The sequence below is a fragment of the Drosophila navojoa genome, chromosome 5 (genome assembly GCF_054131105.1).
Source record: "Drosophila navojoa isolate 15081-1374.11 chromosome 5, UAZ_NAV_1.0, whole genome shotgun sequence".
Lineage (NCBI taxonomy): Eukaryota > Metazoa > Arthropoda > Insecta > Diptera > Drosophilidae > Drosophila > Drosophila navojoa.
Window position 1 is genome coordinate 6,489,062 of NC_142893.1, and position 17,896 is coordinate 6,506,957.

At 38.3% G+C, this 17,896-nt stretch overlaps 1 protein-coding gene and 1 long non-coding RNA gene across 3 annotated transcripts; one reads left to right on the plus strand and one right to left on the minus strand.

Annotated features, from left to right (window-relative positions):
• Positions 1-1,633: 1,633 nt before the first annotated feature.
• On the plus strand, positions 1,634-17,544 carry 5-HT1B (5-hydroxytryptamine (serotonin) receptor 1B). 2 transcript variants are annotated; one of them, XM_018106802.3, is made up of 9 exons: positions 1,634-1,827; positions 7,897-8,639; positions 11,848-11,981; positions 12,373-12,482; positions 13,641-13,830; positions 13,918-14,055; positions 14,661-14,987; positions 15,268-15,705; positions 16,512-17,544. In XM_018106802.3, exons 2-9 carry the CDS (start codon positions 8,168-8,170, stop codon positions 16,608-16,610), a joined length of 1,908 nt encoding a protein of 635 aa, XP_017962291.2. In that variant the 5' UTR covers positions 1,634-1,827; positions 7,897-8,167; the 3' UTR covers positions 16,611-17,544. The 2 variants fall into 2 exon arrangements, with proteins under 2 accessions (XP_017962291.2, XP_089117738.1); XM_089261612.1 differs by having other exon boundaries at positions 15,310-15,705.
• LOC149090982 (uncharacterized) lies at positions 7,401-11,030 on the minus strand. Its single transcript, XR_016197007.1, has 2 exons — positions 10,988-11,030; positions 7,401-7,476 (listed from the first exon to the last, which is right to left on the minus strand). It is a non-coding gene; the product is annotated as an uncharacterized LOC149090982 (long non-coding RNA).
• Positions 17,545-17,896: the final 352 nt, after the last annotated feature.

Consider the following 17,896-nt stretch of genomic DNA (forward strand, 5'->3'; position numbering starts at 1 on the left):
TACGATGGACCCCAATAACAAAGCTCGCTCGCTCGCTCGTCCAGCTCAAACGGAAATCAAATGGCAAACGAAGCGCAGGCCTCTCTGTCTAAGCAGCCGGGCCACTTGGCCACTTGGCCACTTGGCTGATTGGCCAGAGCTAGAGTCGGAGCAGCAGTTGATGCCCAATAATGTTGCATAGAGTGGCCTGGTAGAAGTTGGAAGTCGTTGCGCCTTGTGGCACGTTACGGCGACTGCATAGAAATGGCCTTCAAAAACGACAAGCAAATATCGAAAATGGCAATAAGGGCCAGCGCATAGTAGACTTGGCTTAATGCGCATTAGATGAAAGACGCATAAAAAAGACTATAGAAAAAGGATGAAAAAGAGCCAAGAGAGTGCGGCAGCGACTGAGTGTGGTTGACGAGGAGTTACCCTATGCATAGAACTATAGGGGTTATGGCTAAATATTAAATATACAATTTAGTATCTAATTAATGCATTTAGCTAATATCAATTTAATATGTTTTCTGCGACTAGTTGATCTACGAGCTTATTTACTATATATATTATTTCTCTCTTAAATAAACCTCCATCCACAGCCTTGCTCCCCCACTAAAATACCCCATTTAAACGCCCAACAATGGTTCTTCTAGGGTATGCAGCAAGGAGCAACCCATATAAAAGAAGCTGACTTTCTTTTCCATTGGACATTTCGGGCCTGACCCAACCTGATTCGCACATTGCATTAGTCATATTAAAAACTTGCTGAAATGCAAAGCTTTTGAGGCACGACTAAAATGCGGCATTGTTAAGCATTGCAACATGGCCGAGTGGCAGAATGGCAGAATGGATTTCCTGAGCCATTAACGAGAGACTGAGCTAAAATACAGAAATTTTCTACTTAGCTCGGCAGCTTTACTAAAAAATTAAAATAAATAAAGGAAGAAAACAAATTTGTGCAATTCGAATGATTCAATTGCTGCAAGCGGAAGGCGCAACAAATATCATGCAACAGTTCTGATACAATATTATTTTGGTTTTCTTTTTTAAGAGAATCCTTTTTCGAGTTCGAATCGCTTTCTCTTAAATTGAAGCTGTGTAGACTTTTGCTGTATAAGAGAATGCCGCTGTCGACTGTGGCGGGCGCAGGCGCTGCTGCAAGTGTAAAATGAAAAATCAGCTGCTGCTGTTGCTGTTGCCGCCGCTGCTACTGCTGCTGCTGCTGCTGCTGCTGCTGCTGCTGCTACGGCTTGTGTTGCTGCTGCCATTTAACAGCAAACGGCCACATTGAGGCAGTTTGTCAATAGTTATGCTTGGGTATAGGTTAAAGACGCATGTGCCGCCGACAGCAACAGGATCTACATTAAAGACTGAAACTCTCAATTTCTAACAAAAATAAAACAAAACAAAAACAAATTGTGCTACAAATTTAATAAAAAACAAAAGAGAAAAAAACGAAACAAATAAAATAGAAATCAAATATGAAATTAAAAACAAAATCAAAATAAAGCAAATCAAACTGAACTGAACTGAATGAAAGTGAAATACGCCCGCATAATTAAGACATAAGACCGTGAAATTAAATACAACAAAAAATCAAATACAAGCACGCACACACAGTCAAACAGACACACGCACACACACACACACACACACAGTTTGTGGTCGCGTTTTTTTTTAAAGCTTGTTGTGGCGCGCTGTTGTTGTTGTTGTGCTCGTTGTTGTTCCATCTCGTCTCGTGACACTCGGCATAAATATTTATGTTGACGCATTTACCTGCGGCGCTGCAGCGTCGCTAATGAAGCGCACGAAAATGAATGTGAAAGGACATAATTATGCTTATGTGTGAGTACTATGAATAAGAATACACAAACAGACATACATATATATAAATATATATATAAATAAAAAAAAAATACGTATATATATATATATATACTGAAAACTAAGACCAAGGTCAAGCCGATGCGAAGCACTTCAGTTGCCATAAATCCTTAGGGCAAACAGCATACGGCTTGAACGAGAGCTAAAGCACTGTGCAGTGCTGAAACAGAGGCAGCTGTGAAAACCGAATTGCAGCTGTGGAGAAATTTAGCTGCATTTAGTATTCCATTTATTTTCGACTCTGTGGGTGGCTTTAAAACATGATCACGAAGAGTATAAAAACTCTGCATTTAAGCTTTGAAACAGCATATATAAATATATGTAATCTATCCAAGTTAACTCATGAGAGTTCTATAACTACATATATATTTAAAGGCACGTCTATATCAAGCTCTGTCTTTCTATCTCTCTGTCTGCTTATCAATTTGTACTTCTTTTTGAGATTTTCGTATAATTTATATAGTCTTGGTATAAGAGACCATATTATTGAGCTTAATTCAAGCACCATTAACATCAGAGTATATATAGGCAAGTCTTACAGTTTATCTCTATAGCCGGTTCTGATTATTTCTTTGTCTGTCTCTCTGGCTTGGGCATAGACGTTTTTGGAATTACTTTACGTAATCCTTCATATATTCGTGTTGCTTTTAGCTATATCACATTGATATATTGATATACAATACATTGTACTCCTTGTCGGGTAAATCTTGTCTGAGTTACCTATAATTTCAAAATATTTTTACTGAGTTCGATAATTAAAAGTCTTACCAATATAACGAACTTTCTTATGTACACTATTCTATTCTATTGTTTCTTTCACCTCTCCTATATATATGCTAGCTACAACATATGGTGCATGTACAGCTCATAGATCCCAGAACGGCTCAACAAATTAGTTTTCTTTAGCTTTCGAAGTAGCTCACTTAGAGTTTTACTCTGCTTTTAAATATTAATAATAATTATATTATCTTCTCAGTAAACTGCTATAATATTTATAAATTATAAATATAATTATAATTATAACAACTCTCCCATTCTATCAGCAATATAATAAAAATTATATAAATATATTTAAAAAATATATAAATATATCTCTCATGCAATATATTCAAATTGTATTTTAAATTCCCGAAATTCCCTATAGACATCTATATATAGTGCTAAGCTCTATGCCAACAGCTGCTTCAGAGTTCTATCCAACATTGATACTGTCGACTATAGTATATATCACTAAAAAAGAATCACAAAAATTAAATCTAGAATCGCCATAAAAAAAAACAAATCCATATGCTGACTCGAAAATGAACTAAACTGAGACGAAAACAAAATCATTAAAACTTAGCTAGAGATAACTCTTATACGTATAATCACCCCACAGTTCTTAGACATATTCCCAGTAGAGTATCTCATCCTCGCTTAGCTGCGCTCTCAACTCTTTTCCTGGCAATTCACGTTAAAGCGGCCAACAGCCACAGAGAGAAAAACATTTCAATTGCTTTTATTTTTTAGTATTTTTTTTTCCTATTCTTCTTCGCTTCGTGTTTTTTTATTGCAGTTGCAACTGCTTCTGTTGGTCCTGTTGTTGAGTTAATGGGATTTTGTCTGGCCTTAGGTCTATGGGGTCTACGGTCTGCGCTCGCCACAGTTATTTAGTTCAATAACAAAACTCTGCTCGTTGCACTCGTATATATGATGAAGTCGGAGTTGAAGCAATTAGTGGACAAACTTTATGAAAAGTTGCCAATGCGCCTGAGTGCAGTTCGTTGTTCGGCTAGATGGGGCAATTGACAAAGTTCCTCAACAATGTCCAATGAATTCAATTTCAATTTCATAACACACATGAGAGCGAGGGGGAGAGAGGGGGAGAGAGAGAGAGAAGGAAGCTTTTCAGCTCTAAAATAAATTATAGCATTTGAGTGCTCGACAGATTGTCAAGCATTTAGCTAACTAAATTTGATATACATATTTAATTAAAACATTTTGCTTGATAAAAAGCCACTGCTAATTGGCGCATTGTCCGGACACAACTTCTAGTTGGAGCACAGCAAATAGAATTTAAAAAAAAAATGACAAAAAAGTTAAATAAAATAAAAGCCAGATGGAGTAGAGAGATAAAGGCTAGAGCTAAAGATTATGCTGACACAAATGACAACTAAATGGGCGGCCTGGAGGCGTGGCCAACACTGCTGCGGGTGCAACCTCGCTCACTCGCTCTTTGTCTGTCCGTCCGTGGGTCTCTCTGTCTGTGTGGCAGCACATAAAAAGGCTCTGCCAGTTGCAGGCATTCAACATATACAAAACTTTTTGTATATTTATTAGACTATGAATTAATTCAAGTGTGAGTGAGTGTGAGTGTGTGTGTGAGTGTGTGTGTGTCTGTATGAAAGGATTTCGAATGCCTCTGACTGTGGCTGCTAAGTAAGCGCGCGATTTTCGTACTATGCCCCGCAGCGAGCTGCTTGCAAACGTCAGCAAAAAATGTTTCCTTTTTTTTACAAATATATTTTTTCAATCTTTTTTTTTTTTTTGCTCTCACATTTTTATGTTATATTTTTGTTGGTTTTTTTATTTTATTATTTTTGTTGTGTGTTCGTCCTTTACATGTTGCGGCTGACAAGCAACGCCAAGCCCGTCTTGTACCTCTATGCGCGGGGCATAAGCACAGCGCAAAAAAAATGTATGCTATAGCCTTGCCACAGAGAGCAGCAGCAACAACAACAACAACAACAACAACAACTACTACAACAGCTCAGCACAAAAAACATCATTCGCAATTCAAAATTAAAAGCGATTCGCACAAGACAAAAGAGCAAAACTAGATGCCCAAATAAAGAGCAAAAAAACAAAAAAAAAATAAAATAGGAAACCGAGCATAAAAAGCAGAAAATAAAAGTTGACCCTGCGCATCGGACAAACAGTTAGTTGCATTTATTAATAGCCAAGGCAATGCATATGCTGTGGGCGTGGCTGGGCGAGTGGACGGATTCTCGTTCTCAGAGGCGATTACCTTGACTATGAAAATATTTCTCACACATGAGCTGCTTGGGCGCATCGCCCTGTCTCTGCTGCTGCTCCTGCTGCTGCTGCTGCTGCTGCTGCTCGCTGGCCTGCATTTCCCTCGTCCGTTAGCAGCATTAGCAGTTTAGCCAGCCCAAACGACACATATATTACGATACATCTATGTACATATGTACATATATACACACTCATACACGTAAGCCAACACTTGAAACCTATTTTGAGAAGCTAATGCGAGGAAAGTTTCTTCAGAACTCAAGCAAAGTTTTATATCATCTGTGCGCTGATTAATTTATTATTGAAGTAGGCAAACACACAGAGAATATTTAAGTGGGCCAAGGCATTTTTGAAGCTTGCGGTTTGCCTAGGGAATTTTCTCAAATTTCTGTGGAATTTTGAGCCACATGCTAGAAATCTAAAATGTAGAAAGCAGATTTCATTTTAGATAATCCTTATTTTAAATATTCTCTCTTGGCTTCTCTTGTTTGATATTTCTATCTAGTTCTCCCTCTCTATATCTCTTTATCTGTCTCTCTCTTTCTTTCGCTCACACCAACTCTTTGTGTCTTACTATTTCTATTCTTGCTATTCTCTACCTCTCTCTCTCTCTCTCTCTCTCTCTCTCTGTCTTTCTCTCTCTGTCTTTCTGTTTCTGTCTAGTCCTCTCGGTCCCTCTCTATCTCTCTCTCTCTCTCTGTCCCTCTCTATCTCTCTCTGTCCCTTTCTATCTCTTTCTATACCTCTCTCTGTCCCTCTCTATTTCTATCTCTGTCCCTCTATATCTCTCTCTGTCTCTCTTTCTGAATCTCTGCCTATTCTTCTGTATTCTCTCTTTGGCCCCTGTCTCTCTCTCTGGCTCTCTGTCTCTCTCTCTCTCTCTCTCTCTCTCTCTCTCTCTCTCTCTCTCTCTCTCTCTCTCTGTCTCTCTGTCTCTCTCTCTAATTAAACTTCTCCCTTCTCTCTGTTTCATTTCCTTAGTGTCGATCTCCTGCCTTCCATCTCTCTCCATCTGTTTCTTCGTCTCTCTCTCTCTCTCTACTTTAGGCTCCTCTCTCCAACCGTATCACATTTCTCTCACATGTTTTCCATCAATAGCCAAACTTTTCTTTAGTCTTTAGTACCCAAGATAAAAAAAGAATTAAAAGCCAACAAAACAACAATAAAAACTTTATTGCTTCCCTAAAATGAATTGAAAAAAGTTTTATCATATATTAATTATAGCACAACTTTATGTGCAGCCTTCGCAATTCACCTTAGCGGTTTACTCAGTCTCTGTGTATCTTTCGCTGCCCTGCAACCGCACACAATTCTAACACGCACACACACACACACACACTCGCTGATGAGTGGCAGTGTTTGTTTAGTGTTTGTTAGATTACTGCTTGGGCGGGCTGCTCACCTGCCGTGCACCTTGACACAGACAAAGGTCACCTAATGTGTTGCATTCTACTGCACACAAAAGGCCAAGTGGCACACCGAGAGAACTAGAGAGAGAGAGATAGAGAGCAGAAGACAGAAAGCGAGAAAGGTGACGGCACTCTGTGTGTATTAAATGATTACACTTATGCAAAAGGTCTGCACACACCTGACTTTATTGTTTATATTATTTACTCTTTTTTGTTGCTCTCATGCAAAACAAGCAAAAACAAAACTTAGTTGACAAACTGAACTCGTCAGCTTTTAGCTGCGAAACGGCGGAGTTTTCAACTCCGAGCGAAACTCTCCGGGCGATTCGTAGGGCAGTCGTCGCCGATGTTCCGGACGATAACCAGTGGCAGGCAGCGCCAGCACCACTTGCCACAGACCCACCAGCAACAGCAGCAGCAGCGGCAAAACTTGTTGTGTTCCCAGCCACATTTTGAAATAAATTGAAGCTCATGGAATCGCAATAGGCGATAATCAATAGAGGCGGGTGATAAGAAGGCTGTCAGTTGAGGTCATTGCCAGATAGCTACAGAGATGGAAAAACACAGACAGCCAGACAAAGAGAGATAGATGGAGAGAGAGAGAGAGAGAGAGAGAGAGAGAGAGAGAGAGAGGAATCTAGTTGGATTTCTATTGAAAAGGTGTAGTTGCATAAGCCACTGCTACACTGCACTACAAGCTGAGAACTGAGAGCGGAGCAGCTTTTCAATTGTAATCTCTTTATTCAATTAAGAAAGGTCAGCTGGAAGTGCGCTACAGTTAGAGAGCTATTAGCGATTCAGTTTAGCTGCTACACTGTGCTACAAATTGCAGCTTAACGGATTTTCATAGAACTTTGTATAAAATTTAATGAATTACTAGAACAAAGAGTTTTATAGTTGAGTACATTACTGGCATTAAGAGTTAATTCAATTGAATAAACACTGTAGCATTAAGCTACACTGTGCTACAATATATTGAGAGAAAAGTTAAGTATTAGTGTTTCAAAATGAGATAGAAAAAAGCTACATCACTAATGCCTTAATACTATACAACAAACTTTAAATAGATAAATCGGATTTCATGGTATATATACATACACTGAGTAACACTAATATAAAAAAAAAAAAAAAAAAAAAAAAAAAAAAAAAAATAATAATAATAATAATAATAATAATAAAAAGAATACTAATGTTACTCACTGTATATATTTATAGATATTATGAGCTCTTATTTTTTGCCTTTAAAACATACTAATAATACGCCCTAAACTATAAGCTTTAAAGCCATAAATTCATTTACAAGACGTTGGCTTTAAACTAAAATATTTATGGAGTTTAGTGTCGCAAAGGTTTTTCCACGCTAGCTAAATCATAAATTATATTAGGCGCACTTTAAAAATCTATTGGGATTGCTTTTTTTTTAGCCATTTTTTCTGTTTTTAGCCATGTATTTTGCGCTTTGGTGGCCAAATCAAATAAGGTCTAATTTTTGGTTGCTTTTTAGACGCGTTTTTTGCTGTCGTTTCTCAGTTTTATTTTTATTATTTCTATTTATTTTTTTTTAACATTCAACTGACAGAGTCTATCTCATTCTCGAACATTTCAGTTTACGTGTTAAGTGCTTGGCAAGCACGATTAAGGCGCTTTATCACCCGCAACAACGGCAGCAACACGAACTGAAACAAAATCAACAGCAACAGCTGCGACGCCAGCAGCAGCAGCAACAAAGGCGCTTACGGCAGGCCTTGTCGCAGCAGCAGCAACAGCAGCAGCAGCAGCAACAACTGTTTTAAGCACTCGCACATACACTGGCACGCCCACTGGGCGTTAAGTAACAAGCAGCAAGCAACAGCAACAGCAACAGCAACAAGAACAACATGCTGAGCACAATGACAACGCCAGCCACATTGCTTGAGTTTGGGGCAATTGGTGATGTCCCAAGCATTTTGGAAATAGAACTGCCAGCGATATTGTTCAACGAGAGCCTCTTCATTGAACTGAATGGCAGCCTAACCCAGCTGGATGCTGGCAGCGGCGGCGGCAGTGGCGCCACCAACAACATCAACATCAACATCAACGGCAACAACAGCAGCAGCAACAGCAGCAGCGCAGCCAGCAATTACAACAGCGGCGGCAGCTACAATGACAGCATTCTGCTCATCAACGGCATCAGCAGCGGCTACAACAGCAGCAACGGCAGCACCACCACCAATGCAGGCAGCAATCTCACACAGCTGGAGGAGGAGCAACGTGTTGCCAATGAGCGTGCCGCTGCCGAATTTTGGCTATTGGTCAAAATGATAGCCATGACCGTTGTGCTTGGCCTAATGATACTCGTCACCATTATTGGTAAGTGAATAGAAATTCACAATCATTCAGATACTTGAGAAATCGGACAAGCGACTGCCCGACGTTCAGGTAGTCTAGCTTTGTTAAAGGTAATTGCATGAGGATAACGTATGGACTCTGTCACGCCTACTTCCTACTTCCTACCTTGACATTCCATTGTGAATGTTTTCAGCGTATTTTAATATAAATTTCTATACTCAATTTCTCAAATATTACTTACAGAGTATCTTAATACAGTCGTGTCTCGATAATTTCTGCTCCGATAAATCGAAAATCGCGCTAAATCGAACAAGATTCTATTCGATTTCTATCGATAAATTAAATTTTTGTGTAAATTGGAAAAAAAACAGGGTCCATTGCCATATCGAATCATCGAGGCACGAGAGAATAGAGAGAGTAGAGAATGGAGAATAGAGTACAGAGTTCTCTCGCCAATATACCCCTCCGCTCACACCTCAGCTAGCGAGCATATTTCGATTCATGTCTTAAAGCAGCTGCTATCATTTATGTGGCAAGTAGCAAGTGGCAAGTGGCAAGTGGGTGTGGCAGGCTGCCAGATTTTGTAGCCGTTAAATTATTCTCAAATTTATGCCGCCAGAAGGCAGGCAAAAAAAAAAAAACAAACCAAAAAAAAAAATAAGTAACGTTGCCATATCGTCCAAACTGTAAATGAAGTGAAATTTATGATGCAGAAGATTTTTATTGCGCTGCTTGAAAATTTTATTGATTTTTGGCTTACGAAAGATGATTTGCTGCCGTGAAGTTTTCGCTGAGGTGGAGGTGGGGAGGTGTCGGTGGCGATGGCGATGGCGATGGAGGGGCGAAAGCAGCTGGTTGTCTGGTGCGGGCGCTTAGGCGGGCTGGGCGTGGCAGTTATGTGCTTAGAGTGCGCGCGCGTTTTAAAAAGCTTTGCGTTAAACGTCACACTTAGCGACGAGCAGCAGAGAGTTGAGTTGCGTCCTGTAAGTCCTTGCCAGCCAAGGACGACAAACGACAAGCGACAAAAGCAAACAAAGTTTGTGTGTGTGTGTGTTGGTTTTTTTTATTTTTTTTTTTTTGCTTTGTTTTTTTATATAAAAATACATTTTTTAGACTTTATGTTGTTGTTGTTGTTGTTGTTGCCATCGACACGTGAAAAGCTATTAAAAGCGCGCCAAGGCGTCAAATGGAAATTGTGCAAACAAACGCACACAGCCTTAGCAGCCACACCAACGCACAGGTACGCATAGAAAGTGTGTGTATGTGTGTGTGCGACACACGCGGCGTATGCGCAACGCCGCAGCTAGCATATGCAAATGCATTCTGCTTGGCCCTAGCACGACGAGCAGTGACAAAAACGTTTTGATAAACTACAGACAGGCAACAACAACAACAACAGCAGCTGACAGACAAGCGACAACAACAACAACAGCAGCTTGACACACCGACATAGTTAGAGACGAGCATCGGGTTGACAGAGGCAAAAAGCTTTTGAATGCCGCCGTGGCAATTACAATTTGCCAACTTGCATCATTTGCAGTGCATAGAGAGATTGGCAAGCAGTGGAACTGCCCCTCACTCCACCCCATTTCTACACTTGCAACTTGCCCCAAAGGCTATCGAAATTGAACTTGGCTCAGTTTGAGTAGAAACCGTATGTATGTGTGTGTGTGTGTGTGTGTGTGTGTTGGCATGTGCTATGCCATGCACAATTGCCTGCAATTAGAAACGTGCTGCAAAGGCTGATTGATTTTGGCATAATAAAACAGTTCGTCCAGTGCCAGCAACTACTTTAGTTGCTCTCATTTCAATAGTGTTTAACAGCTGCCACAACTACTACTACTACTACTACTACTACTACTACTCCTACTCCTACTACTCCTACTACTCCTACTACTACTAGTACTATTACTTCTACTACTGCTGCTATTTGCAATCAAAGTTCTAAGTTCATTGACTATCTCTCTCAGTGTATGCAGCACAAAAGTCGAGCGAATTAATAGTTAATGCCATTTCAAGTGAACAATTAAAATGCATTTTGTTGAGTCAAGGCAATTAGTTAAATATTTAAAGAACTAAACGAGCCAAACAAACTTTTTAATAGGCTTTAACCATTTGCATTTACGGATGGAATTGACGGAAAGCCTAAAAAGTGTTGAGCAAAGGAATTTGTTGCTATCCAGCTTTGTGTGTATAAAGGTCATGGAGAGGTCATGCATGCCAGAAATTATAAATAATTTTTACATATGCAGGCATTGAAAGACGTGATTGGTGTAGAAACCAACCAAATTCTCCTATACTCAAATCAATAATAAATTATTTCTAATCAAGAATAACTCTTATCCATTTCCAAAAGCCAAATATAACACAAAAAAAAAAAAAAAAAAAAAAAAAAAAAAAAAAAAAAAATTATATATACATATGTTATAAATATTTAATTTCTGATAAAGTTTTATAAAAGTTCTCTAATATCATATGCTACTACCCTAATTACTTTATAGATTTGATAAATGAACTATATATAAGCTGGTGGCAAGAACTATTTTATTATCCAACACTCGCCATGACATCCATTACACAATTTATACCCATATATAATAAGAAATCATAAAACATAAAAATGTCTGTCAATGCTCAAAATAAAATTCGACACGAATAGAATAAAATCATTTATTAAGAACAAAAAAAAAATAAAATAAAATAAATAAATAATAATAATAATAATAATAATAAAAATAATAATAATGATAATAAATAAACAATCAAAATAAAAATAATAGCATAATAAAAAATAATAAATATAAGATATAAAAAAAATCCAATACATTCTCTCTTCAGATTTCATTACTTAAGCTTATTTAGTAAAAAAAAAAAAAATAATAATAATAATAATAATAATAATTTGTTAAGTATACGCATTTTGAAAATTATTGAAAATTTATTCATATCAAATAAACTTTAATAGCTGCCTTAAAAACCTTAAACCCAAACCAAAGCCAAACTCAAACGACTCTGTCTCATCAAAATTGAGTATTTTGAAACCAGACACCTCAGAGTGAAGCTCAAAGCTAGAAAGCATATAAATAATTTGACGAGCCACAGCTGAAGGCAGTGAATATGCAAATCACATTTATTTTGTATTAAAAATATTTTATATATAAATATATGTACGCATGTATATATAATAGATCTGTCGATTTATTACTACCTTTCTCTCTCGCACTCGCAGGCAACGTATTTGTGATTGCAGCCATTATACTCGAACGAAACTTGCAAAATGTTGCTAATTATTTGGTCGCATCTCTGGCAGTTGCTGATTTATTTGTTGCCTGTCTCGTCATGCCGCTTGGCGCCGTCTACGAGGTAAGTTGTTGTTATATATTATTGCTGCCAGTGTTGTGCAAGCGACTCTCTGGTTTTGTTGTCGCTAGCAGTTGTTGCAACTGCTTCAAGCACAAACTTCATTACCCTAATGGAAACTTGGACTGAAAAGCGTGCAAATGAAATTACGAGCAAAGAGTTGACTTTGCCCCGCAGCAAGTGTCACGAACGCAACGAAGACTGAAGTCGATGTATGTGAGTGTGTGTGTGTGTGTGTGTGTGTGTGTATGCGTAATGAGCCATTGCGCGTTGTTAATTGTTGAAATTGCGTCATCTTGCCAAAGACAGCGGCAAGGCAATGACACAATTTAATTGCATTCATTCCCGCTGGCAAACACTGAAAATCCATGTGCTTGCATTCAATTTAATTTAGATAAGCAACGGCTGGATCCTTGGACCGGAACTCTGCGACATTTGGACATCCTGCGATGTGCTCTGCTGCACAGCATCCATATTGCATCTGGTCGCCATCGCGGCAGACAGGTGAGTTATCTATTATGCTACTCAGTTTACCTGTTGCGAGTCTTTTCTTTTGTAGAGTGAAAGTGAATAAAGACTTGTGCTACTCTAGTTTATTATGCAGCTGCGCGTAATGTTAGGGCTGGGTTGTTCTAGTCATTTAATCTACCTGAAAATGCGGTTCCTTTTTAATGCTTTCCCTCATAACGATATTCTCTTCCTCATTAAAGCAGAAAGATGGAATCTAACTATTGTCTAAATGATTGACTGGGAACATATCAAATTCCCGGTGCTCCAATTTATGCCATAGACAGAACTATATATACAGGGATACTCATTAATAAGAATGTTCCTTTCACAATATAAAAATGTTTGGGTAATACACAGCGATTTTTGCATCATATAAAGTTCAGCTTAGATCGCTTTAGCTCACTCAGTGAACCATACATAAATTAAAGGCAGCTTCGTACTTCATCATGAATCTTCATATACTACGAATTTTATTAATAAGTTTAGGAAGTCTTTGTCATTTTTTATTATATTTTTATATTATATACTTATATTTTCTTTCTTCTTTTATTTTATTTTATTTTATTTTATTTTATTTTATTTTATTTTATTTTATTTATTTTATTTAATTTTATTTAATTTAATTTAATTTAATTTAATTTAATTTTATTTTATTTTATTTTATTTTAATTTTTTCTTTAGACTTTTCCTAAAAAAATTTAATTTTTGTTTGAATCATGCTACTTATATATCTAATAATTATAATAATTCTGCTATAGAAATATATGTATATAAAATAGCCATAATTATTATCATCATTAACGCTCGCATAAGACAGATGCCTGTGCTTTAACAGTTATGACTATTAACTCTACAATGACTCTTATAGCTTACAAGTCGTCTAGAGTAGACTCTCTTAAACAGTTAACAACTGCAAAAAGCTAGCCTGAAAAATCTTGCTTCAGGAGCTACCCGAAAAATCTCGTTAGCTCAACACACACATACATATACATACACATATTTATCAACTTGTTTCACCACTCTTGACTCGTTAGTGCGTCTTTTATTTACTCATCCTTTGCTTACTTGACTTCTCACTTTCATGTTATTCCTCTCTCTCTCGCTCTCTCGCTCATTCTCTCTCACTCTCTCTTGCATCTCTTTGCTTTGCAGATACTGGACCGTCACGAACATTGATTACAACAATTTGCGTACTCCGCGACGCGTCTTCATCATGATATTCTGTGTGTGGTTCGCTGCGCTGATTGTCTCGCTGGCACCGCAATTTGGCTGGAAGGATCCCGAGTACATGAAGCGCATAGAGGAGCAGAATTGCATGGTCTCGCAGGATGTGGCCTATCAGGTAACCAGAACAGCGCCCGTGTGTGTGTGTGTGTTAATTCTTTATTTATTTGATTTTTCTTTTCTTGTTCTTTTGCACGCCTCGCAGATATTTGCCACATGTTGCACGTTCTATGTGCCGCTATTGGTGATTTTATTTCTGTATTGGAAAATCTATTTAATCGCAAGGAAACGCATACAGCGTCGCACACAAAAATCCTTCAATGTGACATTAACGGAGACCGAGGTGAGTCGAATGGAAAGGAAATGGGTTTTGGGTTTACAATAAATTTGATAAATTTTGCAGCTAGTTGCGCGGCATTGACAAATGTTAAATAATAATAATTCGAGGCGTCGTCTAATGAAATTTGAGCCAAAAGCCATGTCTTGTTGTCATAATGAGCGTGTCATTAGCCGAAACGATAATGCGAATCCTTTGCTACCCATTAGGGCCGGGCCCAAATGAGCACTTGAAGCAGCCAAAAAGTTTGCACTCAACGATTTATGTGCGTGTGTGTGTGTGAGTGAGCGTGTGCGTGTGCGTGGGCGTGGTAAATGTGCGATTCACTCAAAGCGTTAGCTAGTTGTATTTTGGCTAAAAACAAAATGTGCCCCAGGGGAACAACTAGAAATGCTTAGGACAGCTTCTAAATCAAATACACGAAAATAGCTAAAAGCGAATTGGAAATGAGGGAATAGACAGACAGACAGACAGACAGACAGCGAGAGATAGAAGAAGAGATAGATAGATATATATATATATATACTTAAAAGGAAAGGGACATGGTGGGGCAAGTTCAACTCGTTTTGCCTTCACCTGTTAAACAGCGAAATATAATTAAATTTTTGCAGTGCGATTCTATGGCACGTGACACGGCCAAGGAGCAGGCTGGCAAACGTCGTTGGCGTCGCGAACAACTGGAGGATGCGGAAAATGAAGCTGGCCAACTGCAGAGACGTTCACGTAAACGAATTAAGATATGCTTTGGCCGTAACACAAACACGGCCAACATCAATGCGGGCACCGAGGGCGCCGTCGCACGTTCTGTGGCCGCCATTGCCGTTGACTTTGCCAGCCTGGCCATTACGCGGGAGGAGACTGAATTCAGCACCAGTAACTATGATAACAAAAGCCACGCGGGCACCGAACTGACGACCATCTCGAGCGATGCCGATGACGTAAGTAGCTGCTGCAACTTGAGAATAACAGAATAACGGAACGGCACTGAGCTAGTTACCTGTACGCTGTTCGCTGTTTGCTGTTACCTGTTAGCTTTTAGCTATTGCTCTGCTCAAATGTTCCGGCTGCTCAGTTGTTACAGCAGAATGAAGCTAATTGTTGCTGTTTGCTTTGTGTGTGTGCACATTCTTGTCTTCTTGTCGCTCAATGCTTTGCTTTCTCTCTCTCTCTCTCTCTCTCTCTCTCTCTCTTTTTGTCTCACTCTCATCCTTTTGATAGTATCGCACGAGCAATGCTAACGAAATCATAACGCTCTCACAGCAGGTGGCCAGCGCCGCACAGCAGCATCTAATAGCATCCCATTTGAATGCCATTACGCCGCTAGCACAATCCATCGCCATGGGCGGCCAGCCAACGGCAGCAGAGGGCTCTGGCACTGGTGCCGCAAGTCCCATTGGCACAACTGTTGGCCGGGGTGTGCTGGCCAGCATTGCCAATCCACACCAGAAGCTGGCCAAACGGCGCCAGCTGCTGGAGGCGAAACGTGAACGTAAAGCAGCGCAAACATTGGCCATCATCACCGGCGCCTTTGTCATCTGTTGGCTGCCCTTCTTTGTGATGGCCCTCACAATGAGCCTGTGCAAGGATTGTGAAATTCATCCAGCAGCTGCATCGCTATTCCTTTGGCTGGGCTACTTCAATTCGACGCTCAATCCGGTACGTATATAAGAGAGAAGAAAAAGCAGAAGAACAAACAGTTACGAAGTGAAACCCCAAAAGATTTGTCCATCTGTCCGTCTTTGTTCTGTGTCCTGTATCCTGTGTGTAACAAATGAGCCAAGTGTGGGTAATTCTGATTGGATGATTGATCTACCATATATATACATATATCTCAATTGAATACAGTTACCCAGAAAAGCTGTAAATTTTGCTAATTTACAGTCATTTTTCAGCTTTTTCTCCTTTTTTCCCCCTCTTTTTTCTCTTTTTAGAGCAGATATAATCAATTCCCAGCTGACTTAATTGAAGCATTGCAGTATTTTCATACAGTTCTCTTTCCAATTGAATGATTGATTAAATGAATAGTTTTGCCAAATCTCTCTTGGCTCAATGCATGCATATGCATGTCGCAGCAGCTTAAGCTGCTTTAAAGCTTTGCAAAAATATGGAATTCAATGCATTGGAAATTGGCATCTAATTGGATGATTGATGCTGTACTACAGGAAATTTCTTAAGCAAGAGAATAGGTTTGAGTTGATTTGAATAAAGTTGTAGGTGATGAAATCGTAGAATTTATATAAAAATATTATTTTTTATATTTAATTTACCTTGAATAGACCTCAAAATATATTTCCTATATTTTAAAAAAATTATATAATATATATATATATATGAATACTTAATCAGCATATAGATATATCATTGATTTATAATAAGAACCTGCTCAGTTCTAGCCATTCTCACTCATTTTCTAATACATATTCAACTTCTTCTTACACACACTGACTCCCTCCTTTATACAGGTCATCTATACCATTTTCAATCCAGAGTTCCGGCGCGCCTTCAAGCGCATTCTATTTGGACGAAAGCATGCGGCACGAGCGCGCAGTGCGAAAATTTGATTTCAACTGAAAACCAACGAGGACCAGTATCTGTAAGCCACAACCTAAACCAAAGAGGTGAAAGCAAAAGTTACTAAGAAACTAACAAAAACAAAAAAAAAAAACAACAACAACAACAACAACAGGCATTACCAAACTCACATAAATAACTGTGTATATAGAGATATCAACTCAGATGCCAACTGAACAAAAATGGCATGTAAAAATGGATATGTAAATGAAACTGGATATGGAATTGATGTTAAATGGCATTGCAGTTAGATGCAACTGTAGTTAGGTGTTTAGATTTGTAGTCTGTAGTGCGTTTGACGATATTTTTAGCAGAGACAATCCTAAGTACATGTATGCGATAAGTAATTCCTAAACCTACCTTAACGAATAACACACACGTGCCCCAAGCTAGCAACCGACAAAGAAGCAGAAATCCAAAAGCAAATAGATAACAATTTTTATAAGCTATACATAGAAGATGCTAGCTGTTAAGAGTAAACACACACTCACACACAAACACACACATACATACACAAAAATGTATTCGTATACGTATTTGTAGTTGATTTATATATATATTTAGCTATATGTATGTCTATTTAATTTATAATATTTTAATATTTCTAAAGTCTTCCCTGTGTCTTAAAGAAAATGTAAATGAATTAATCGAGATATGTTTAGCACATAAGTTTAGCAAAGCTTGGAAGATTGGCAATATATGTTGTTTAGCATTATCTGTGTGTGTGTGTATATAACTTGATATACATACGCATGTATATGTATATCTATTCCATTACTGATAAGGCTGGGTCCAACAAACTTTGTACGCTTTCGATTGTTCTGTGTTAGTTCTCGTAGCCTAAGCAAAAGTCAACGTTTCTTACCTTTGTTCGCGTTCAATTAACTAAAATAAAATATTGGAAAATTAGATGAGAATGGAAAAGTAGGCATCGGCTAGCCGAAGACTAAATACTCTTGCAGAGAGCAAGATAATCGGCTAAATACATGTCGAGTAATTGTTAACGCATAAAATGTCCTCCTAAATATATATAGCATACTTATAAGAGCATATATTATGTATAGCAAAGAAAAAACTCTACAACTTTGCTGCAAGAGTATTATTAAAAATTACCTATGCTAAGTAATTTGTAACGAATTTACACACGCACTCACACACACACACTCACGAAATGAAAGTATCTGAATGTTGCCCCGAGCCAATTTACGAGCGTAAAATTTCCAAAAACCGTAAAACAAGATAACAAAAAACAGTTCGTAATTAAACTGAACACAGA